Source organism: Phyllobates terribilis, unplaced genomic scaffold (assembly GCF_046119375.1).
Source record: "Phyllobates terribilis strain yellow unplaced genomic scaffold, ASM4611937v1 Scaffold_9__5_contigs__length_417890890, whole genome shotgun sequence".
In the NCBI taxonomy this organism is placed as follows: Eukaryota; Metazoa; Chordata; class Amphibia; order Anura; family Dendrobatidae; genus Phyllobates; species Phyllobates terribilis.
The window spans coordinates 333,692,112-333,716,683 of NW_027362769.1; the positions used below are offsets into that span (position 1 = coordinate 333,692,112).

The 24,572-nt window shown below is 44.4% G+C and overlaps 1 protein-coding gene across 1 annotated transcript in view; it reads left to right on the plus strand.

Moving 5' to 3' along the window:
- PMS2 (PMS1 homolog 2, mismatch repair system component) overlaps positions 1-24,572 on the plus strand; it is a 43,050-nt gene that overhangs the window by 8,331 nt on the left and 10,147 nt on the right. The window contains exons 5-14 of the mRNA XM_073648006.1: positions 4,010-4,193; positions 4,458-4,622; positions 5,737-5,834; positions 6,615-6,714; positions 8,055-8,139; positions 8,254-8,406; positions 9,178-9,958; positions 12,413-12,580; positions 14,854-14,954; positions 15,979-16,148. Of these exons, the coding sequence (XP_073504107.1) occupies positions 4,010-4,193; positions 4,458-4,622; positions 5,737-5,834; positions 6,615-6,714; positions 8,055-8,139; positions 8,254-8,406; positions 9,178-9,958; positions 12,413-12,580; positions 14,854-14,954; positions 15,979-16,148 (2,005 nt within the window). The remainder of the gene's footprint in view (positions 1-4,009; positions 4,194-4,457; positions 4,623-5,736; positions 5,835-6,614; positions 6,715-8,054; positions 8,140-8,253; positions 8,407-9,177; positions 9,959-12,412; positions 12,581-14,853; positions 14,955-15,978; positions 16,149-24,572) is intronic.

A 24,572-nucleotide genomic window follows, 5' to 3' on the forward strand; every position in this document is an offset into this window, starting at 1 on the left:
ATCGGGTCCTAGTGCAATTATTCCAAAATATCAGTCTGCGATTAAAAAATATATAAACTTTTTCTGTAAGATAAGAGAACCTTAACCCTTTCGCGCCAGAGCCTTCGCCTTCCTGACCAGGCCAATTTTTTCAATTCTGACCCCTGTCACTTTATGAGGTAATAGCTCTGGAACGCTTCAACGGATCCCACTGATTCTGAGATTTGTTTTTTCGTGACATATTGTACTTCATGATTGTGGTAAAATTTCTTCGATATCACTTGCGTTTATTTGTCAAAAAATCGGAAATTTGGCGAAAATGTAAAAAATGTTGCAATTTTCAAACTTTGAATTTCCATGCCCTTAAATCGGAGAGATATCTCACAAAATAGTTAATAAATAACATCTCCCACATGTCTACTTTACATCAGCACAATTTTGCAAACAAAATTTTTTTTTTGTTAGAAAGTTTTATAAGGGTTAAAAGTTGACCAGCAATTTCTCATTTTTCCAACAAAACCATTTTTTTAGGGACCACATCTTATTTGAAGTCACTTTGAGGGGCCTTTGTGACAGAAAATACCCAAAAGTGACACCATTCTAAAAACTGCACCCCTCAAGGTGCTCAAAACCACATTCAAGAAGTTTATTAACCCTTCAGGTGCTTCACAGGAATTTTTGGAATGTGGAAGAAAACAATGAACATTTAACTTTTTTTTCAGAAAAATGTTACTTTAGACCCCAATTTTTTTATTTTCATAAGGGTAATGGGAAAAAATGGACTACACAATGTGTAGTGCAATTTCTCCTGAGCACGCAGATACCTCATATGTGAGGGAAAACCACTGTTTGGGCGCACTGCAGGGTTCGGAAGGGAAGGAGCGCCATTTTACTTTTTGAATGTAAAATTTGCTTGAATAATTAGCCGGCGCCATGTCACATTTGGGGAGCCCCCGATGTGCCTAAACAGTGTAAACCCACCACAAGTGACCCCATTTTGGAAACTAGACCCCTTAGGGAACTTATCTACATGTGTGGTGAGCACCTTGAACGCCCAGGTGCTTCACAGAAGTTTATAATATTGAGCCATAAAAATAAAATTTCCACATTTTTCCCACATAAAATGTTTTTCATCCCCCAATTTTGCATTATCATAAGGGTAACAGGAGAAATTGCACCATGAAATTTGTTGTTCAATTTCTCCTGAACACGCCGATACCCCATATGTGGGGGAAAACCACTGCTTTGGTGTACGGCAGGGTTCGGAAGAGAAAGGAGCGCTATGTTGGCTGGGATAGGCTGCAGACACCATGTCACATTTGAAGAGTCGCTGACATGCCAAAACAGCAGAAACCCCCACAAGTGACCCCATTTTGTAAACTACACCTCTCAAGGAATTCATCTAGGGAAGTAGTGAGTATTTTTTAATTTTTAAATGTATACCATTGGGCAGTGAAAAAAAAATAATTATATTTTTACCACAAAAAAATTGTTCTAGCCTCAGATTTTACATTTTCACACAGGGCAATGGGTAAAAATGGTGCCAAAATGTGTCACACAATTTCTTCTAAACGTGGCAATACCCCATATGTGGCTGTACCGTACCGCTTAGCCATACGGCGAGATCCGGGAGGGACAGAGCGCGATTTGACTCTTGGAGAGCAAATTATTGTAGAATAGTTTGCGGGCTCCATATATACAGCCCCTAAGTGCTAGAAGAGCAGAATCCCCCCTCAAGTGACGTCATTTTGGAAATTATACCCCTTTGGGAATTTACCTACAGGTGTAGTGACGACTTTGACTCCATGGGTCTTTTCCAGAAGCAAGCAGCAGTGGATGTTGCGGAGTGAAAATTTCAAACTGCCGTTGAAGTGACCAGTACGCTGTAGTGACCAGTACGTTGTGCCGAGCTCATGCTTGTGGAGACATGCATCTGTAAATTTTTTTGCGGGACAAGATGACATTTTCAGCGGTACCATTTTTATTTCCATTTGACTTTTTGATCGCAGTTTATTCCACTTTTTGTTTGGCGATATGATGAAAAAGCAGGGTTTTTTTTTGCTCCGTTTTTTATTTTTATTTTTTACGGTGTGCACAGAAGGAGTTAGTGTGACCAGTTTTATAGATCGGGTTGTTCCGGACGCGGCGATACCAAACGTTTACTTTTTTGCTTTTGCATAAATATACGGATTTATTGGTTTAATATATATATATTTTTTATTTTGTGATTTCGTTTTTTTAACAGTTTGAAAACATTTTTAGACTTTTTTTTTCCCATTTTTACTTAGTCCCTGTGTGGGACATCAATTTTTATTTTTCTAATCACTGTTCTCATGCAATGCAATAGAAATGTATTGCATTGCATTAGAGCTCAGGTGACAGTTTTACACTGTCATTATCTCCTGCTAGACTCAGCTGCTGGCTGAGCCTAGCAGGACACCGTACATGGCAGACCCGGAGGTGGTCATGTGACCTCCAGCTGCCATGACAACGCCAGGTCCTATCAGGCATCACGGGGGGCCGTCAGAAAGGTAAGTGGATGACCCCCTCTCACCATCTTCTAAATGCCGCGATTGCTATGGATCGCGACATCTAGAAGATAGCAAAGGATTAACATCATTGGGACCTGATCCAATCGGGTCTCGATGATGTCCCCTGTCAGAGCTACTGCTCTCCACCGCACCCACAATGCTTGCAGAACCCTGGGGGTCCTGAGCGCTGCGGGACCACTGACCATTTATAAACGTCGGCGCTGCACAGAGCCCAGGCAGCGCCGACGTTTATATACAGTGGGCGGTCGGGAAGTGGTTAAATTGGCCTATCTTTATCGGTGGGGGTGTTACTCTCGGCACCCCTTAGGATCTGCTTTTGCCAGTGGCAGCCGGAAGTTCCCAGATTCTGCCGGAACACAGAATCTCTGTCATTTCTATGTTGGCCGTGGCTGGGAACTGCAAATCCACCCCGTATCTAATGAATAGAGGGTGGATCGATCTGCAATACCTGGCCGCGGCCACTATAGTTTTGACGGCGCTGCTGCCTTCCGGCAGCATCCAAGAACTTCCGGCTGCTCCCACCGATAGCAGCTGATCGGCAGGGTGCCGGGTATCACACCTCAACCGATCAAATATTGATGGCCAATCCATCAGTAAAAAAGTAGTGGCCACCCTCTTAAAGGAAAGCAATGGAAACATTTTTTATAGGGTTTCTCCCAAAATTTTTTTTTACAAAAATCACCAGAAAGCAGAGGATGCATGTGCATTAATACAAAAAAAAAAACTGGAATCACTTGTCACTTTGGTGGTCTCCCCTACTTCATAGTTGTCGGGCCTTTCCTTAGATAGTAGCACTGTCAGCACATGACCACAAAGGTTACTGAGTGGCATGAGGGTGGTCGGAACGTCATTGTCAGAACCCTCCTGTTTGTTTTTTCCATCTTGTGTTTTGCGGTCACGTGACCATCTGCCTTTATATTACAGCTCCGCCCTTTTGACTGTGCTGGACTTAAGTGTTTGACTGTTTCTCTAGCCAGGTGCTTCGGTGCCTTTCTCTGTCAGTTCGCTTGGTCCTTCTGGGACCTCTAGTACTTTTTGTCAGTTTGTCTTTTTGTGTTCTGCAACAACCTTCTCTGTACAGGAGGTGTCCCATTTTTGTCCCAGTCCTTAGTTCTTTTAGGGACCCCTCCCCTTTATTCTATAGGTTTTCGTTCAGACTAGCCGAGGACTAAGGCGGGTCTGTTCGCAAGGAACAGGCAGCCCGCTACATCGTAGGGATTCAGCTTAGTCTTACTGTAGGGATAGCTTTCCCCTATCTTTCCTTAGTACTTGTTGCAGATCATAACAGTCATCACTGCTGGACAGATATGAAAGATTGATGGGACCCCCAGAGGAGTGGCATTAAATCGGTGAGCGACTTACCATAAATGTCTGATGGCCTAGGTCTTTATGCAACCTATGTTACCATACATGTTCCATATTCTGCACCTCTATAACAATATTGCAGGCTGTCATATATGATTCTTTTTTTCCTATAGTGATTTGTCAATTTTTACCTGCCATAAATCAGCTAAGGTGGGCACTCGCCTGGTGTTTGACCAAAATGGAAAAATCGTTCAAAAATCACCACTCCCCCGACAGCAAGGAACAACCGTCAGCGTACAGCAGCTCTTCTACACCTTGCCAGTGCGGCACAAGGAGTTCCAGAGAAACACTAAAAAGGTGTGTGGCTTCTAGTGCCGACGTTAGGGGACTGAAAGCCTCATTCTCACCAGAACTACACTAGTATATGAAACGCCATCAATAGATTTAAAAAATAAATCTGAAACATGAAAGGGAACTGAGAGGTGTCTCCCTTTTGTGGCTGCGTAGGAAAAGACCGGTCAGTACAGGGGATCTGGCTGGAGAGAAGCTGCTGGCAACACGCCTCAGCTCCAAATCCTTCACAGTATTTATTTTTTAATTATTTTTATTCTTTTTTAAAAGGAGTTTTCAAAAATGGTTCAGGTCTTACAAGCTTACTGTATAATTTCAACGGGCGTGCGTATAAGCTGCACCAATCAAGTCGGCCAAGGGAAGAAGATACCCGTCGTCTGCTCTATTTCAAGCAGCATGAAGGAAAATATAGGAGCTGTGTTTGGACAGAAACAGGTAAAACTCAAAAATGTATATAAAAGGCTGCAGAACAAGATAACAGTGCTATATTCACAGCTATATTAAGGGGATTTATGCCATATCCTCTTAGTATGATATGTGCCATGAACATCTGATTGATAAAGGTGTGGTCGGCACCCCATTGTTACCTTCTGCATATCCTGATAAGCCATTAATGAAATATAGTCTTGGACACACAATCACCACTCTGCTGGAGACTGGACTGAGAAATTCCAGTTTCGGGGAATCAGACAAGTTAATCCTGAACTATTCAAACTATTAAGTCATACGCAGTGTATATGACATAAAATCCTTTATTGGAAGGATTTTAAAGGTTAACGAAACTTTCTGTAAACGTAAAAATTCAAATCCATAACACCACCTTAAAGGGAATCTGTCACCAGGTTTTTGCCACCTAATCTAAGAGCAGCATAATGTAGAGACACAGATTCTAATTCCAGCGATGTGTCACTTACTGGGCTACTTGCCGCAGTTTTGATAAAATCACTGTTTTATCTGCTGCAGATCTAGCAGTTCTCTGAATGCTGAACTCTGTATAGCCCCACCACTGATTGGCAGCTTTCTGCCTATGCACACAGAAAGCAGCCAGTCAGTAGTGTGGGCAGGGTTATACAGAGTTCAGCATTCAGAGAACTGGAAGATCTGCAGCAGATAGAAAAGTGAGTTTATCAAAACTACAGCAAGCAGCCCAGTAAGTGATACATCACTGGAATCAGGGTCTCTGCCCCTACATAATGCTGGGAAGCAAAACCCTGGTGACAGATTCCTTTTAAATCTAGAATGAGAAAAACCCCATTAGTGGTGTGCAGAAGTAATCGGCTAATAAAACAATAACCTATTGGTAGTACAGAGATAAAAAGTGTGATACTATAAAGGTGAGTTCAGACAAGGCAAATTCTGCACAGGTTATGTACTGATTTTGCTTTGCATTTGCCGTGGATTTTACCGTTTGCGTGTTTTTATGTCTTTGTTTCAGCAGCCTATATTTTTACCTCTCCTGATAAAGTTTTGCTAGTAATAATATTAAAACGCCAAACACAGCAAATACTCAGAACTGATGATTCTGTGCTCTCTCTCCTCTTCCTACCAGTTGCAGAACATAATTCCTTTTGTTCAGCTGCCGCCAAGTGAAGGTGTGTGCGAAGAGTATGGGCTGGGTCCTGCAGATGTATCGGGGGGCTTCTATAAGTGAGTAATTATGTCCTCAGTGCATTTCTGTTCAGATCTGGCAGAATTGCAGCAAATTCCTCATTGCAGAACCACAGAGGTTAATGGCAAAATGCTAAGAATGGGTGACAGGTCTTTGGTGTAAATTGCGGAATTCTGGCACATTTATCTTTTTAAATGTCCCCCACTGTGTTTAAGTAGACGGTATGAATGCCGTCCAACTGGAAATGTGAACACCTTTGTGCCCGGCCCTGCCCCGCAGGTGCAGACTTATCTGCTTAGGAAGCAACTTTGCAAACAGTATCGATCAACAGTCACCTACCGTTTTGTGTATGCAGCTCCTGTAAGGATGAAGCTGGGACTTGATGGCCCTTTAAGGTGCACTTACCCTTGCCGGTTTGCAGATGTTAATGCACTACATACAAGCTGATTAGAGGTCGTTTAGTGGCACTTTTCGAAAAGCCGACCAGAATGCCGAGAGTGAGAACTTTTATGCATTTTGCTCGTTCGTCGGGTGATCAGCAGCTTGTTCGCACAGCAAGATTATGGGGAACGCTCGTTCAAGATCATGGTGCAGTGTATATGGACCTGTAGTCTAACTGTTATCATCTGTCAGGCAGCATGATTGTCTTCCCTAGTGCGCATCAGTTGACAGTGCGCATCAGTTGACAGTGCGCATCAGTTGACAGTGCGCATCAGTTGACAGTGCGCTCGTCATAATTATTAGTAGATGATGTATGTTATTCAGGAATGACAGCACTTTTGAAGTACAAATGTTCCTGAGCATCTTCTTCTTTTCAGTATTACAGGATACATATCTCAGTGTGACCATGGTGTAGGGAGAAGCGCCACAGACAGGCAGTTTTATTTTATTAACCAGCGGCCTTGTGACCCGGCTAAGGTAATGGGATTTCCTTACTTCTGTAGAACCTCATGAGTATTACTTCAGACATGTTTATATGTAATGTAGTTGACCTGTATGCTATTTACCAAGTATTTTACTGAGAGCCTGTCACCAGATCAAGTGTTGACATTTTTTTTTTTTTTTATTCCTGCTGCTCCCCTGATTATTCCGCTTTTTGTTGTTTTTAAATCCGCCATACAGTTCCGGAGAAATGGGCCTTTTAATTTAGTGCTAATTTTTATGGTCTTTACTAAGGGGGCGTGGCTCATCGAGCAGTTATGCAAATCAGCCTAAAGACACACCCCTGATAATCCCGCGAGCCACAACCCCTAGTAAAGACCATAAAAATGAGCACTCAATAAAAAGTCCCATATCTCTGGAACCGTATGGCGGATTTAAAAAAAAAAAAAAAAAAAATGGAATAATCAGGGGAAAAGCTGGACTAAAATAAGAGCAAAAACTGGTCACTTTAGATCCGCTCACAGGTCCTCCATAAAGGGAACACTCCAAGTAAAACCAGTTCACCATATTATACTTGGTGCAGGGCGTGATAGCTTAGATTGTTTGTTTTTTTTGTTTTTGTTTTTTTAGCCATCATTAAATCCAAGTCACCATACTGTAGTATTGCTGCATGTGCTGTCATAGTCCCTAAGGGGTAAAATTTCTCCTTGTGGGAAGACTGATAGTCCACGCAGTGCTCCCCTGGGACATTAAATATGCAAATAACCTCTTCACAGATGAAGAGAGTAGGGACTATAATGCTACCCATTATCTCTTAGACCCCTGTGGAAGGCCTCTCACCCAGCCCATCAGTTCTCTTGCTTTGCACTGATGGGTGGCAAAAACCCTGAAACGTGTCTGAAAATGGAGATTCTGATTACGGTTCATGTGAATCTTTAAAGGGTCAATATTGACTTTTCCGATTTGCTTCTTTTTCTCTTTGAGGAGACTATTTGCATACTCCACAATCGGTAACACATGGACCCTATAATAATTAATAGCACGATTTTAATATATGACAAAAGTGCCAGCATGCACGAACGCCATCCCACGGTTGAGAGTCAGATGGGTTGAATTGAGTCACGTGGCCCAGAAGGTGCAGATGACTCCACACGGACTAGTCAACTCTGCTTCTTCTGGACATGAATCCCGCGATCCTTCACATGGTCGTGTTATTCCGGCCTCACACAGGGAATCAGTTTTGACTGCAATTTTTCATTAAAAAAAAAAAGTTAGAAAATTTAGGATAGAACCTCCACTTTATTCTAGAAGTAAAGTCATGAAAAGTTAGAAAACTGGTTGAATCCTCTATTAACGGTGTGCTTTCTGTCGCTCAGGTTATTAAGATTGTGAATGAAGCTTATCATTCATTCAACAGGCATCAGTATCCATTCGTTGTTCTCAACATTTGCGTTAATTCCGGTGAGTTTTCTTAAAATTTCCAGTTCCGGTCTTAAACTTGTAGGTGACAATGTAAAGTGATATGAATGTGGAAAAAAAACTTCGTACATTTGGAAATGTTTGTGTTCCTTGCAGAATGTGTGGATATTAATGTCACGCCAGACAAGAGGCAGATTTTACTCCAAGAAGAGAAACTTTTACTGGCTATAATAAAGACCTCCCTCGCTGCCATGTTCAGCAGCAGCGTCAACAGATTAAATGTGAATCAGCAGCTGATGGATGTCGCAGGTATGTGACCAATGTCCTACATGGACAGGCAATCGATCAGTGTTTGAGAATTGTGCAGTGCTTATTTCCCCCGCGATGGCGCTGCAGGGAAATCTGACGAATTACTGCTAAATTCCCAATAGCAAGACACCTAGTTATTGAGTTACATTGTTGGCCATTCATCTGTCACTGTAGGCTGTTATGACATCCATTTAGCAAATATATCATGACGTACGTTCATTCCCATTGCCGTGGAAAATCCTGCCACAGTAACGTTACAATGACGTCATTGGTGCCATTAGAACGGCCTTTGCTGGATCTACGGGGGGGTAAACTCAAGTGTTTGTCAGATTTTATTATTTTCTTTCCATCTAAGCCCATGTAACTTTTTTTTTTTTATTTTAGTTAGGCCACACAACTTTTATGGCTTTTTTAAAAATAAAAAAAAACCCATATAGTTTAGTTCCACCAACTATAATGTAAATTGTTTAATATTCTGTTATCCGTTAAAACTCTCAATTTAGGCACAGGAGAGATATGTCCGAACAATATCATGGTGCCTAATTTTGGAACACATGCACTTCACCTATAGACCTAGCCGAATGGACGACTGTGGGCAGTCCATTAGGAAGCTGGTGGTCGGTGTTGGTGGAGGAAGGGAGTCAAATGAAACCTAATGTACTTCATCGGAGAAGTCACCTTCAGATAATTGGAGTGTTTTGCGGAAAATAAATGACAGAAATTCTCTATTCAGTTTGGGTCGGAAGTGTGAAGTATAAACTTTCTTTGCAGGTAACTTTAGAAGGGTAAGTTCAGAAGAAGCTGATTGTTCCCAAGTAGAAGAGTCTCCTTTATCCGAGAAAGGTGCGCTCGCCGTCTCTAAACTCCGAGAAGCCTTCGCCAACAGCCAGAGAGCCACCAGCGGTCTAGTGAACCTAAAGGATGACAAGATGAAGTCACCGAACTCCTCTCCTGCCCAAAGAAAACTGCAGTCGTTTTTTAACGTTTCACCAAAACTTCAGACAAATATGTTTAAAATTGCATCAGATGTTGGTGATGCCAAGGGTCCTCCAGAAACAACGCAACCATTGAGTGAAGCTCCCCAAAGTGACTGTGACGCGGGTAAAGATGCCATCAATCCCTCTGACAGCGAGTTAGACTCCAGCACCCCTGACCTGTCCTTTCGCTCTAGTAGTGACCACTTTGTAGTCTCACCAGAGACCGCTGTGAAGGCAGAGGTAGAATCTCCAGCAGCTTGTGATCCTCCTCGTATGGAATCTGAGATCTACCCTCGGCTTCTCGACAAAGATGAAGAACGTGATATTCCCTCTCCAAAGTGCAAGCGATTGAAAATGGTTCAAAATACAAAACCTGATTCGGTGGATGCTCCAGTTCACATTATGAAGAAGACTGTGCCGTTACAGTTCTCAATGTGCCGTCTCATCAAACAAATGGAAAAATGTAAAAAACAAAGGCAGGAAAAGGAGGAATCCGAAATGTTCCGAAGATTCCGAGCAAAGATCAGTCCTGGGGAAAACCAAGCGGCAGAAGCCGAGCTCCGGAAAGAGATCAGGTACTGAAGAGTCTACAGCGGGACTCAGTGCTATATACATTAATATCTATATCTACACCCCTGCCTGCAATAACAATCTCTTCCTGACATGCTGGGATTTGTAGTTTGGGGTCAATCTAGTCATTGGATCTTATAAATATGCTTACCTTACACACCGTCCAGTCTTTTCCAGCGTGCATGTAAAATGTGAAAAGGCGCCTGCCAGACCTTTCAACAGATATTAGCTTAAGGCCCCTATACACATTAGACAAAAATTGACCAAACCCACCAATTTCAGCCCAGCATCTTATGTGTATGGAGGTCTCCCGACTATCCCCCTAGAGATTTTGTCAAAGGACATAAGGATTGGGCTGTTGGAATTCAACCTCCCGATCCTTTTGTTTTGCACAAGAAAAGCCGCTACTCACTTTCCTGTTTATTGGGGAGTAAGGAAATAGTTTGGGCGACAACTATCTGTGTTTGGTCAACTTTAGGCCTCGTTCAGACATCCAGTTTTTCATTTTTTGTCACGTACAAGAAAATCAGACCAGTTATTCTGATCAGAGTTTGATCAGAGTGCGGTATAACTGTCATCCGACTTTCTCTTATGTGCAGAAATTTTAAAAAAAATTCCACCTTCTACATGCTGACAGTCCGTGAAAAATCAGATGGACTCTGATGTCACCCGAGTGCAGTCCGACTTTTTTCTTTCTTCCCACAGACCCATTGACTTGCATTGCTGATTTTGATCCGACACTCAGATCAAAATCCAACATGTCTCCGATCTTTTCCGCTGACCACTCAGTCCGAGGAAAAAATCGGACATGTCAATGGCCCCATAGACTTTCACAGGTATGAGTGCTATCCATGAAAAATATGCATTAAAGAGGTATTCCCATATTCTGATGCGATGGCATATCACTACATTATGACATATTATGGATCCATTTGGATCCAGCCTCTGAAACCACTACTGAAACTAAAGGGACTGAGATCCCTTTGTCACTCCCTCTGCATACCTGTGCTTGGGGCCATCTGATTTTTAGGATTCCTGTGCTTGGGGTCACTAGCTATATAGGGTACTACAAGGCAGCTCCATTAAAGTGAATGAGACCCCGTTAAAAGTTCGGGGTTCATACCTGACAGTTAAACGCCGGATACGGACTTCTCTGGGGGGGGAGGGGGGAGTCCGTTGCAGTGTTACAGTGTTAGGCGTTCCGGGGTGGGGAAGTCCGTTGCAATGTTACAATGTTAGGTGTTCCAGGGTGGGGAAGTCTGTTGCAATGTTAGGCGTTCCGGGGGAAAGTCCGTTGCAATGTTAGGCGTTCCCGGGGGAAGTCCTTTGCAATGTTAGGTGTTCCCGGGGGAAGTCCGTTGCAATGTTAGGCGTTACCGGGGAAACTCCGTTGCAATGTTAGGCGTTCCGGTAGGAAGTCCTAAAGGAGAGAGAGAGTGTTTTCCAGCTCAAAAGTTTGGGTCCCCATTCTTTTCAATGGGATTCGGGTACAGTTCTGGTACTCGAACCGATCTTTGGAATAAAGTGTTGATCGGGCACCAGAATCTGAACTTCCACTGGTCTGTTCATCCCTACTGAGGACGGGTGCAGATCTTAGTTATCTTATCACTTTCTATGGTGGCAAACCTTAAAACGTGTCTCTCGTGAGAAATGTTTCTTGCACAAGAAATTAAAGGCATGAGGAGTCTAGAACTAAATGGAGCCTACATGGAAAGACTGCATACGAGGATTTAGGCAACAGTCTGATCTTTCCACAAGATAAATGATAGATAGCGGATTACTGGTGACCAGTATGTTGGACCTCAATGATCACTAGAAGGAAACCCCAATCCCTTGTTCCACTTTGCTGCAGTAATTTGACAATGTGATCTAGGACCAGAAAATATTAGATCTGACTGGTGAATGCATCCATGAGTTTATTGCACCCTGTCGACTGTTGGTTGTTGTTCTCTGAAGACAGGTTGTTATTTTCTGATGATTTTGCAATGGCCTCACTATTGAGAAAAGCCTCTTTATTTTTCCACTATTTTTACCAGACACCAATTCCAATGATAAAAAGTTGATTTTTTTCATTGAATTAATGACTAAAGCTGAAGCGTAGTCACTTAGATCCTTCCTCACTTGAATTATTGGTGCTGATTTCTCACATAGGATTAGTCATCAGCCAACGCCTTCAGAACTATTCAGGACAACTCAGGTATAGAGGCATCCAACCTCTAGCCCTGAGACTTGTAAAACTACAACTCCCAGCATGCTAGCTGCCACACTCGGGGAGAGACACGAGCTGAGACAGTTTTCACTTTGAGCCCCGATCCCTCCACAGTGTTGCGGGATCTTCTGATCATCGTTGTCCTTGCCTCCCCAGTCTGAATACATCCATAGTGATAAGTTTCTATGGAAAGGCCGTGTAGATAGTTCAATGTAAGGAAAGACGTAATTTTCTTGTATTTTATTTGCAGCAAAGAAATGTTTTCTAAGATGGACATTATCGGGCAGTTTAATCTGGGCTTCATAATCACCAAACTGGACTCCGACCTCTTCATTGTTGACCAACATGCGACCGATGAGAAGTATAACTTTGAGATGCTGCAGCAGAACACCGTCCTGCAGGGGCAGAGACTCATCATGTACGTATAGATTTTGTTTAGCTGCATAGGACAATATTTCTCATCATAGTATATATTTTTTTCCCAATTTGTCACTTATATGTACATCACAAGTCAGGTGTCAGTACATGGAGGACTTGGTATACGCGTCTAACAACAGCGACCAGAGTTAAACCCTGTTGCTGCAGTTGAATCCCTAGCTGCGGCATTTATTTAAGGTGTGTGATCTGGGTGCCGTGCCATTTTGGAGCCCCCTCACAACCCAATGTGCTAATGGGTTACTATTGAAGAAGGAGGGCCTCTTATCTTGGTACTACTGGGCTCCACTAGGGATTGTCACTTTCCCTATATACTGTGATATTGCAGTGTATACGACAAGCAATTGCACTTTTAAGTGCTCTAGGGGGCTAAAGAATAATGTAAATAAAATGTTATTAAAAATATAAGTTTGAAATGTCCTTTTCCCTCCTCCTGCACTTTTTCCTAATTTAAAAAATATATAAACATATTTGGTATTACTGTGTCCTTAAATGTCCAATATATCAAAATATGAAATTATTTAAAGCAAAAAAGATATATATCAAAACGTGAGAAATGCCATTTTTTGCCAAAAAAATGCAATAAAGCAATCAAAATGTCGTATGTGCTCCTTGACAGCTCACCAGAGAAAAAAACAAGCCCTCATACAGCTCCATGAATGAAAAAAATAATTTACAGCTCTCAGAAAATGGAAACACAAGCCAGAATTGTTTTTTTTTTCCACCCACAAACAAAGTACACTTTAATCAATAGATCTTGGAATAATAATAATTTCCACAATTGGATGTGTTTAAATAAAATGTTCCTGTGCTGAGATAATCTTATAAATGTGCCCCTGCTGTGTACTGTGTAATGGCTGTGTCTGACCATGCAGAGCTGCTCCAGTTCACGGTCTGCGCACACCACATCTAATGGCCTAGGGAGGTATTATAAGTTACCCATGATAATTGAGTATACAGATGAAACCGCAGGGGCTCACAGCTGCTGCTTTCTGCGTAACACATTTACCTGCCTGTTTCATCACAGGAGTGAGTATTTCTGCCACGTCTCCAGCCCTCTGAGCTCATGATAAATCAAGCTAGGGAAGTAGGAGCTCCAGCGACCCCTAAGCTTATATGTCACTGATTTGATTTATGATGAGCTTACCGGACTGATGACGCAGCAGAAACACTCGCTCCTATGATAAAACTGACAGGGAAATGTGTTACCTCAGAAAGTAGCAGCTGCGAGTCCCTGCTGTTTAGTCTGTATACTCACTTATCATAAATGACTTATGCTTCCTACCCTGGCCAGGAGCTGTGGTATGTACCGACCATGAACTGGAGCAGCTCTGCATGGTTGTACACAGCAGGTGCACATTTATAAGATTATCTCAGCAGAAGAATATTTTTTTTAAAACATCTAATTGTGGAACTTATGATTATTCCAAGAGCTTTTAATTAAATTGTAGTTTGTGGGACAATCCTTTTAAATAAAATGACAACCACATATTTGGTATCGCCGTAATCTTCAAATTATTTTTATTAATTTTTAAGGGAAAGGGTACAATACATACATAAGGAAATATACATAGGAATAGTATATGTAACAAGAAAAATGGGATGAAAAGGGAAGGTATAAACAGATTGTAGAAAGGAGGGACATAGGAACATAACTAAAAACATATACATAAAAGGTCAACTGAACCAATTGCACCTTACAATACAATATTTGCAGAGAAAAGAACATTAGCCTACTCAATCATAAAATGAACGGTATAGATTCTCGTTATACAAATTTTGATTAAATGTTTTTCTTTTAAGGACTCCTATTTATGAGGATATATCGAGTTCCATATGGACTATTTCAAGTCATATGTTGAAAGTGTTATTGGTATCGCCGTAATCATACTGAGTTGGTAAATCATATTGCCAGGTCATTTTTACTGTACAATTAATACCGTAAAGACAAAACCCCAAAATCAAGAGTGAATAGCATTTTTTTTTTCCTATCATCACACCACACTCACAATTGACTGGAAAGCAGGAGAAAAAAAATCTATGGTAAAATGAATTACTGAATTACAGTAGGGCAAAAAAAAAGTATTTAGTCAGCCACCAATTGTGCAAGTTTTCCCACTTAAAAAGATGAGAGAGGCCTGTAATTGACATCATAGGTAGACATCAACAGACCAAAAGGTGTGTCCAAACTTTTGGTCTGTACTGTATATATATTGTGCGTGCTCATGTATGTTGTCCTTGCATTTGTGATTTCAGGCCGCAGAAACTAAATTTAACTGTTGTGAATGAGACTGTTCTGATCGACAATCTAGAAATATTCAAGAAAAATGGGTTTGACTTCATCTATGATGAAGACGGTATGTATGATAAGCATTTCTTCTATTTGTGCCCCAGATGCTCATTCAGAGGGTCATTGATATTTTTTTTAAAAAAAACTTTTGACTTGAAGTTTTTACCAGTGGCGAACCACACCAGTAACTAAAACGAAGGGGCTAAGTGCTTAAAGGGAACCTAAGGGGTAACATCTCTCCTTGTGACCCCATTCAGAGGCCTCTGATAAAGCCAAATTAGATCTCATGCTTTGCACTGATGAGAGGCAATACCCTGAAACATGTGTCTGCAAATTGAGATTCTGGTTTGACTTCTATCCTAAGTCATATGGCAAGGCTTGTTAAAGGGTCGATATTGCCTTTTAGGATTGCTACTTAAAATATGTGGCACTAGTTTCTAGTCCTCTTCCTGTCTGAAGAGGCAAAATACAGAAAGGGAACCTGTCATGTTGGAAATATCATCTGATCTGCAGGCAGGATGTTCTAGAGCAGGAGGAGCTGAGCAGATTGATAGACATTTTTGTAGGCAAAGATTCAGTATAACTTGTATTTTATTCATTGAAATCCTTGGTCTTTGTATGCATAGGAGTCCAGTGGGCGGTCCTATTCAGTGATTGACAGCATTCGCTTAAAGGGAACCTGTCAAATTGCACATGCAGTCCGGTCTGTGGACAGCATGGTATAGAGAACGGGAAGCTGAGCACAATGTTATATAGGTTTCTTGGGAAAGATTCAGTAAAACTTCCCGTGAAGCAGAAGGAAAAAAACTTATCTGGAGGGCTGACTTTTAATATATCTCAGCTGTACTGCTTAGGAGGTAAAGGATTGGCGTGGCAGGAGCCATATTGTGCCCATGGCCGTGCCATACCGTTAGGTTATTTCTCATTAGATTGACCTTTAGTAGCATTTTTTTTGTTAGTGCTGGACTAGCAGTCACCAGATCAAAAGGGAATTGTACAGCACATCTAGTTTACACTTGGACTAGCTTTTTTTTTGGCCCATAGATCCGTGTTACTTAACTAATGACCATGTTGTTTTTGTATTTTTAAAGCTCCCATCCTGGAAAGAGTCAAATTAATTTCTTTACCAACCAGCAAAAATTGGACGTTCGGCCAGCAGGACATAGAGGAACTGATCTTCATGCTCAGCGACGCTCCAGGAGTTATGTGCAGACCTTCTCGAGTAAGGCAGATGTTTGCCTCGAGAGCGTGCAGGAAATCTGTAAGTGCCGCAAGGATGTGGATATAGCAAGGAATTGTGTACAGCGGAGTGAAATGCTAGAAAATGGAATCTCACCTATAGTGGATGTTAAAGGGTCATCGTCCTTCTGGGCAAAAAAATGCAACAAAAATACTAGACCGTACTCGCATCAATCCCAGGGATCAAGTAATCCCACCCGGCCTTTATTTACAAGGGGCCGACATGTGACCGTTGCAGTTGTGCGCCGTACTACTGGCATCATGGCTCCGCATTGTAAAAATACGACATGTGAGCTACGCGGCTCCAGAGTGCCTGTTCTGGATGAGCAGGGAAAATAAAAGGTTGTACTGATGGGCATATCGATGTGCAGGAGACTGGTCCAGCTGCCAGGTTTGTGGTCCGTGGCCGGGATCCTCTTACCTGCCATCACCTGCTATCCTCTTTTGATTATCTGGCCTGGTGTGATGTCATTGTTGCGGCATGACGCACGCCAGCCCGGCTAATCAAACGAGGAGCTGCGATGATGGCAAGGAGGTTCACAGTGCTCTAGTCCAGCAGCCACAAACCATTGGACCAGGGTACAGCAAATGTATTTGCTCTTCTCTAGTAAGTAGTAGTCGTCTTCTTTGCTGTAAAACGTCATTTTCACTATATGCTGCAATCAGTAGTATCGGAGTGTATGGAATAAGAGATCAAACGATCACAGGTTCAAATCCAGAAAGGAGACAGAAAAAAATTTAAAAAAAAAAGTTTAAAGGGGGAAAAAAAAAATATATATATAATATATATTTTTTTAAATAAATAAAAAAAAAATAAATAAATTTAAAAAAAAAAATATATATATATATATATATATACACACACAGTATAGACCAAAAGTTTAGACACACCTTCTCATTTAAAGAATTTTCTGTATTTTCATGACTATGAAAATTGTACATTCACACTGAAGGCATCAAAACTATGAAGTAAAACACGTGGAATTATATACTTAACAAAAAAGTGTGAAACAACTGAAAATATGTCTTATATTCTAGGTTCTTCAAAGTAGCCACCTTTTGCTTTGATGACTGCTTTGCACACTCTTGGCATTCTCTTGATGAGCTTCAAGAGGTAGTCACTGGAAAAGGTTTTCTCTTCACAGGTGTGTCCTGTCAGGTTTAATAAGTGGGATTTCTTGCCTTATAAATGGGGTTGGGACCATCAGTTGTGTTGTGCAGAAGTCTGGTGGATACACAGCTGAAAGTCCTACTGAATAGACTGTTAAAATTTGTATTATGGCAAGAAAAAAGCAGCCACGTAAACAAAAACGAGTGGCCATCATTACTTTAAGAAATGAAGGTCAGTCAGTGCGAAAAATTGGGAAAACTTTGAAAGTGTCCCCAAGTGCAGTTGCAAAAACCATCAAGCGCTACAAAGAAACTCGCTCACATGAGGATTGCCCCAGGAAAGGAAGACCAAGAGTCACCTCTGCTTCTGAGGATAAGTTTATCCGAGTCACCAGCCTCATAAATCGCAGGTTAACAGCAGCTCAGATTAGAGACCAGGTCAATGCCACACAGAGTTCTAGCAGCAGACACATCTCTACAACAACTGTTAAGAGGAGACTTTGTGCAGCAGGCCTTCATGGTAAAATAGCGGCTAGGAAACCACTTCTAAGGACAGGCAATAAGTAGAAGAGACTTGTTTGGGCTAAAGAACACAAGGAATGGACATTAGACCAGTGGAAATCTGTGCTTTAATGCTCCAAAAACTGGTCGACCCAAAACAGTCTGTACAGAAGATAATAAACAGCTTGTTGCTGAAACATTTGTTCAGAGTCCAAAAAAGTTCACCAGAAGAGCCTCTTTGGAATTGGGAATTTCACGAGCTTCTATCATGCGAATCCTGAAATCTATTGGGTGGAAAGCTTATCGTCCACGTCTAATTCATGGTTTATTGGAGGATGATCCAGACAGGCGGCTGCAATTTAGTGAGATTATGCTTAACGAGATTGAAGAAAATCCAGTAGTTTTAGATAACATTATGTGGAGTGATGAAGCTTCTTTCAAATTCTCCGGCCATATTAACAGACATAATTGTATTTACTGGTATAATGAGAACATGCATTTAACATTAGAGCAACAATTAAATGAGCCTGGTGTCAATGTTTGGGGTGGTATTTCAAGTTTTTCTGTTTTAGGACCAATACTTTTTGATGATCAGTCACAGGAGATAAGGATCTCGAAATTCTAATGAATCAAGTTGTTCCCCAGTTACAGCAACAGCCTAATTCAAATGACCTTTATTTCCAACAAGATGGGGCCCCTCTACATTATTCAAGAGTGGTCCGCGAGTGTCTTGATGAAACATTTCCTAATAAATGGATTGGCCGAAGAGGCCCACTTGATTGGCCAGCACGTTCACCAGACTTGACCCCAATAGATTTTTTCTTTTGGGGAGTACTCAAGGACAAAGTTTATAGTCAATAGTGTTGAGCCACCCCCGTAGTGTTCGAGTTCGGTTCGGTTCGTCGAACACCCGTGTGTTCGTCGAACTGTTCGTCGAACACCTTCGAACACCGTTAAAACCAATGGCAGGCAAACAAAAACACATAGAAACACATAGAAAACACCTTCAAAGGTGTCCAAAAGCTGACAAACTGCTCAGAAGACATAACTAACACATGGAAAAGTGACAAGTACATATAGTCATGCGAAAAGAAAAGAGGTGGAGGAGTAAAAGGAGGGGGAGACACAGATATAGGCATGTCATGCCCTTCTAAAATCCAAAAAGTGAGAAGCCGACACGGCCAGTCCGTTCCTGCCCGTGCCACCTCCGTGTCGCCGGGTTTGTGCCAGAGCCGCGGTGGACCCTGACGGCCAGCCCCCCTCTCCTAATACTGGTGCCTGTCCGCTGGTGGGTCGAGCCCCCCGCGGTGGGGGGGGGTAACATCTGCAGAAGAAAGACCATCTTCCAGCCAAACTAACATGTCGACTTCTTTTCGTGGACAATGTGATACGATCCCTTTGTTACGGACACGCCCATCGCTACAAATTCCAGATGAGGCACAAAAACAGCAGGTGCTTCAGCGGATATCAAGTGCTTCTTCAAGTGGGCTCTCCTCCACCTCAACTTCAACATCACAAATACTCTAGTCCTCAGAGGTGTCACCCCAATCGCACTTGCTTCCTCACAGCTCCCAAGTCTCCAGCTGCCCGTCTGAGTATGAGGTAGAACAGATGGTTGAGTCTGCAGAGCTGTTTACTCATACTATAGCCTGGGAAACGGAGGTCTGCTCCAGAGCTTCTGTTAATCCAGACGAGGAAATGATCTGCACTGATGCCCAGAATCTTTATAAGTCGGATCCAGGACCAGATGAAGAAGGTTCTGAGCATAATGTAGACCCTCGTTCCCAAACTGTAACTCCTGTTGGTGGAGACAATGATGAAGACGATGATGAGACTCAAATACCTGATTGGAGCGACAACTTGACTTTTCGGTCAGGGCAGGAAGAGGTTGGCTTTTGAGGACGACGGGTGTGATAACACACAGGGTGATGATGACAAGGTTGGAGATCCCACTTACTGTCAACCCACAGTCAGCCAGTCGATGAGGTCACCCGGGCCTTTGCCTGGCCTTTGGGATGTCGCGGTGGTCGGCTCCCTGGCCCGTACCCTGGGGTCACTCTTTAAAAGGGTGGATAATTGTTAATTTTATAAGAGTTTGTGACACCACCTGTGGTATCTGGTGAGAAGCACCAGCGCTGCAGCAGTCCACTGAGGCCCGTGATAAGGCAGCTCGATGGTATAGCTCCCCACAGGTGGAGCTAGGTCTCAGGGCAGCGTATGCAGGGGGAATGCAGGACAGGCGAGACCCAGCTGGGTCAGAGCAAGAACGGAAACGGACACGGTAGTCACTTCAGTACCTTTTACTGGAGGAAATTCAGGCACATCCTGGAGCACTGTAGGGTGAAGGGTGCATATCAGGATCCTCCCCAATGAGCGGGTGTAGGGCCTCCTGTTTCTTGCCTCTGCGCAGTAAGTTTCTGACCTGCCTGGAGCTAGGCCTAACTTTGTCTCTGTCCTGCGCTGGCTGACCTTGTGGTACGGCCTTCTCTTGAAGTTCTCGCTCCCAGTATGCGGAGCCTAAGCGTCTCCTGGCTCTGTTACGTATCAGCACCTTAGCGATCCTGGGACTTGTAGTTCTCCAGGGATTCCGGTTATGCCTTACTGGGTCATAGAGATCCCGGTAAGCTCGGATCCGGTGTCCGGTAAATGCTTCGGGGTGAGCTGGTTAAGCTCCTCTGCCCCTTATGTACTAACTCGCCTTCGGCCTACTCGGGCCCTCAATAGGCTATACACACTAACGGCAGCTTGCCGCGCTTCACCGATCTTATGACGCTGGCACACCTTAAGCTCTATCTGGGCTCCCTGAATCTAGCTAGCAGGAGCCTCGTGCTCCACTGCTGAACTATTAACTGATGTCTCTAGACTAGACTGAGCTCCACTGCAGACTGACCTCTCTTAGGCTTCTCTACTGCAGGAACTCTTCAGAGGAACTGAACTGCCTAGCTCCACCTTCCCTATTTATATCCCTAACGGGCTCCCTCTGCTGGTCTGAGGTGGAAGGTGGAGATGTGTGAATGTTTATGGGGGCCTCTTGTGGAGGATTCCATCAATACACTCTTCTAGGATCTGTGATACCAAGCGCAGCGGGGCGTCACAGATGCTATTGACGACGAGGTTAGGTTGCGCCTTCCTGGACAGAGACGGAGTACTGGAAGCACGTCAACAACTGCATCCTCAACCACAACTCCGCCTCTGACCACAAGTCGTAGTGGCTCTTCAGGTCGCATGGGCTCTAAGCCTTGCATAGCCTGGGCATTTATTCAGATCGATAAGGATGACCCAACTCGTGTTATCTGTAATATTTGTCACCAAAAGCTAAGTAGAGGCCAAAAAATCCATAGTTTGAGTACTTCATGCATGTACCGTCACATGGATATGAAGCATAAGTTGCAGTGGGAAGCTCACTGTGCTACAATGCGGCCTAGCAGGCTGGGCCAACCACCGTCTGCCCCATCTTGTGCATCCGCGGCCTCTTCATCCTCTGTGACTGGGGGGACAGCAGTCACACATGTTTTTGGACGCAGACCTGCCACCTCTTTACCTGCAACAGCCAGTGTGATTGGCAGGTCGTCAGTTCATTGGGAAGTGGAAACACCTGCTGGTGTTGAGAGCTCTCTGACATCGAGAGCACCACCTTTGGATCAAGGCAACCTAACATGTCCGCCTGCATCTTCCTCACAGACCGGCAGTTTGCCAGGGACACCCTACTCAACCCCGTCAAAGCACAACAGCCAGCCCTCGGTCCCTCAGATGTGGACAAGTAAAAGACCATTTCCTCCTAGCCATGAGAAAGCTAAGAGGTTGAATTTCACCATCTGCAAGCTGTTGGCTACAGAAATGCTGCCTTTCCGCCTGGAGGACACAGTGGATTTTTGAGACCTTATGTCTGTCGCAGTGCCCCAGTACCAGATGCCCAGTCGGCACTACTTCTCAAAGAAAGGTGTGCCTGCGCTCCACCAGCATGTCGCACACAACATCACCGCTTCTTTGAGAAACTCGGTGTGTGACAGGGTGCATTTCACCACAGACACTTGGACGCGTAGGCATGGACAGGGGCGTTACATGTCGCTGACAGGGCACTGGGTAACTATGGTGACAGCAGGACAAGGGGCTGCTGTCGAAGTCTTGCCGTCCCCGCGAGTTGTACGTCAATCCTCTTTATCTAGAAGTTCCTCCACTGCTTCTGCCTCCTCAACCTACTCTCGGTCCTCCACCTGCACCCAAAGCCTGTCTGGTAATGCCACCTGCTTTCTAACTGCGCACCTCCTTACTATGCTGGCAGCAGGGCTCAACGGCATCAGTGTTTACTTTGAAATGTCTGGGAAATGTGAGTCACACAGCTGAGGACTTGTGGTCAGCTCTGGAGACCCAGTTTCATGAATGGTTGTCTCCACTGGACCTGCAACCAGGGAAGGCCGTGTGCGACAATGCTGCAAACCTGGGTGCGGCCCTTCGCCGGGGCAATGTCACACACGTGCCTTGTATGGCTCACGTGTTGAACCTGGTTGTCCATAAATTTTTAGCCCACTATCCCGGACTAGATGGCCTTCTGCAGAGGGCACGGTCGCTGTGTGCTCACTTCCGCCGTTCGCATCCCGCAGCTCAACGACTTACATCTCTACAGAAGTCGTTGGGCCTGCCAGTTCACCGGCTGAAATGCGATGTGCCGACACGGTGGAATTCAACTCTGCCCATGTTGCAGCGACTGTGGCAGCACCGACAAGCCCTGGTGCAATAGTTTCTGACGTATAGCCTGGGCCAACGAGATCCAGAGGTGGGGCAAATCACACAGCAGGAGTGATCTCAGATCAGGGACCTATGAAGTTGACGCGCCCCCTGGGCCGTGGGGTACCCGGAGCCGGGCCGGTAGACGCTGGGGGTTGTAGTCACTGTGGCGGTGACCCGGTCCGTGACCCAGGGCGGTCAATCCAACGGTAATTTGTATATATGGATTTTATAATGTCCGACTACGCCACCTGTGGAGTGCGGCCAAAGGGGCCGCCGCTGCGGAACAGTCCTCTGAAGCTGGTGGTTTTGCTGCAATGGTATTATTACTCACCACAGGAAGAGTGTAGCTTCAGGGCAGTGTGGGTGGATGATGGTGGTTGTAGTGCAGGGAGTCAGTAATGAACACAGAGTCCGTGTGATGCAGTCCCAAGATCTTTACTCACAGTTGTTGCAGTCCAGATTACAGGTACCAGAGCTATCTCACCCGTCGTGCTGTGCGTACTCAGTGAGGGGCTCAGTCCACCCCCAGATAGCTCCGGAGTACTTAGCAGGACCCCCTTCTGTGTGTCCTTTCTCTGGCCTTCTCCCTGCACCTCACACCCAGTGACACTTCTATCCGGTATCCTCGGGCCTTGGCGGGCGACTTGTGTTCCGTCCCCTGGGTCCTATGTGGCTACCTTCTTAGTGAGACTGGTGTGGACTTTTGCCTGCAGTACATGAAATGCTGCAGCCTCCGGTTTCTAGTTGAGCCTTGCTGTTTCTCCTCTAGTTGAGGGACCGGTTCCCCTTATCTGGCCTGACCCCTCTACCTCCTGGTAGCAGCGGGAGTACAGGTGGCCTTCTGCACGGCCCGTAGCCCTAGGGTCCCTTCGGTTCCTGGAGCCTTCCTGCTCCCACTCCTCTCTTCTCTCCTTCAGTCCTGGGCCTCCCAGGCTAGGCCCGCCTCCGGAGCAGAGCTCATGCCGAGCCTCTGCTCCTGTCACTTTTCCTCCTCTGACTGGCTTGCTCTTTCTAAGATGGCTTCCTATTTATACTCTCCCTGTCATGTGCTCCCCTAAGCTGCTCCCCTAAGCACCCAGTACATAGGATCCTCCCACCAGCTAGGGACCTGGGACTGTGCTCTCCCTTAGGAGCAATCTCGCCCTAACCCCACTGCGGGTATGTGTTGGATGCAGGTGTTAGGGTCCCGAGCCATACGCCTTCCTTACCTGAGGGTGAGATACCACACCTCTGGGTGAGATGCAGTAACTCTGTGGTGACTGCACCCTCAGGGGCGCCACACACCTTTCTGCACAGTTTTGAAATGGCGACGAAGATGTTTAGTGCTGACGACGATGCCATTATCAGCATAACTATTCCGGTGATTTACATGCTGGAGCACACATTAAACAGAATTCAGAGTCAGGTGGTCGGACAAGAGGAGGTGGAGGAAGTAGAGGAGGAGTCGTATGCGGAAGGGATAACATCTCCAAGGTCCAGACGGTTGGCAGCACCAAGGAGGCAGGCATGGGAGGGTGGGGGAGAGGGATTAAACAGGGCGCATGGTAGCAGCCAAACTGTTGAGGAAGGTGCAGGAGCCGAGGAAGAAGTGGAGGATGAACTGGCGATGGACATGGAAGACTCATCAGATGAGGGAGACCTTGATCACATTTCTGTTGTGCGAGGTTGGGGGGAGAGGGCAGAGGAAAGAAGCATGATTCTTACCTCGCTACCAACACAACAAGGACTTGGTCCTCCTGGATGCGCAAGACACATGAGTGCCTTCTTGCTGCACTACCTGCAACATGACCCTCAGATTGCAGAATTCGAAGTAATCTCGACTACTGGGTTGCCACACTCATAGATCCCCGGTACAAAAGTAAATTTGCCGAAATAATTCCTGCCATAAAAAGGGATTGACGCATGCAGGAGTATCTGCAGACGCTGTTGCAGAATCTTACATGTGCTTTTCCACAAAACACCAGTGGTGCACGAAGTGAATCTCACAGTTCTAACTTGCCAACCGCGGGACTGTCGAGTCTTCATCACTCAAACCGTAACAGAACCACAGTATCTGCTGGTAACAGGAATTTTGTGGAATCGTTTCACCACTTTTTTAGACCATCCT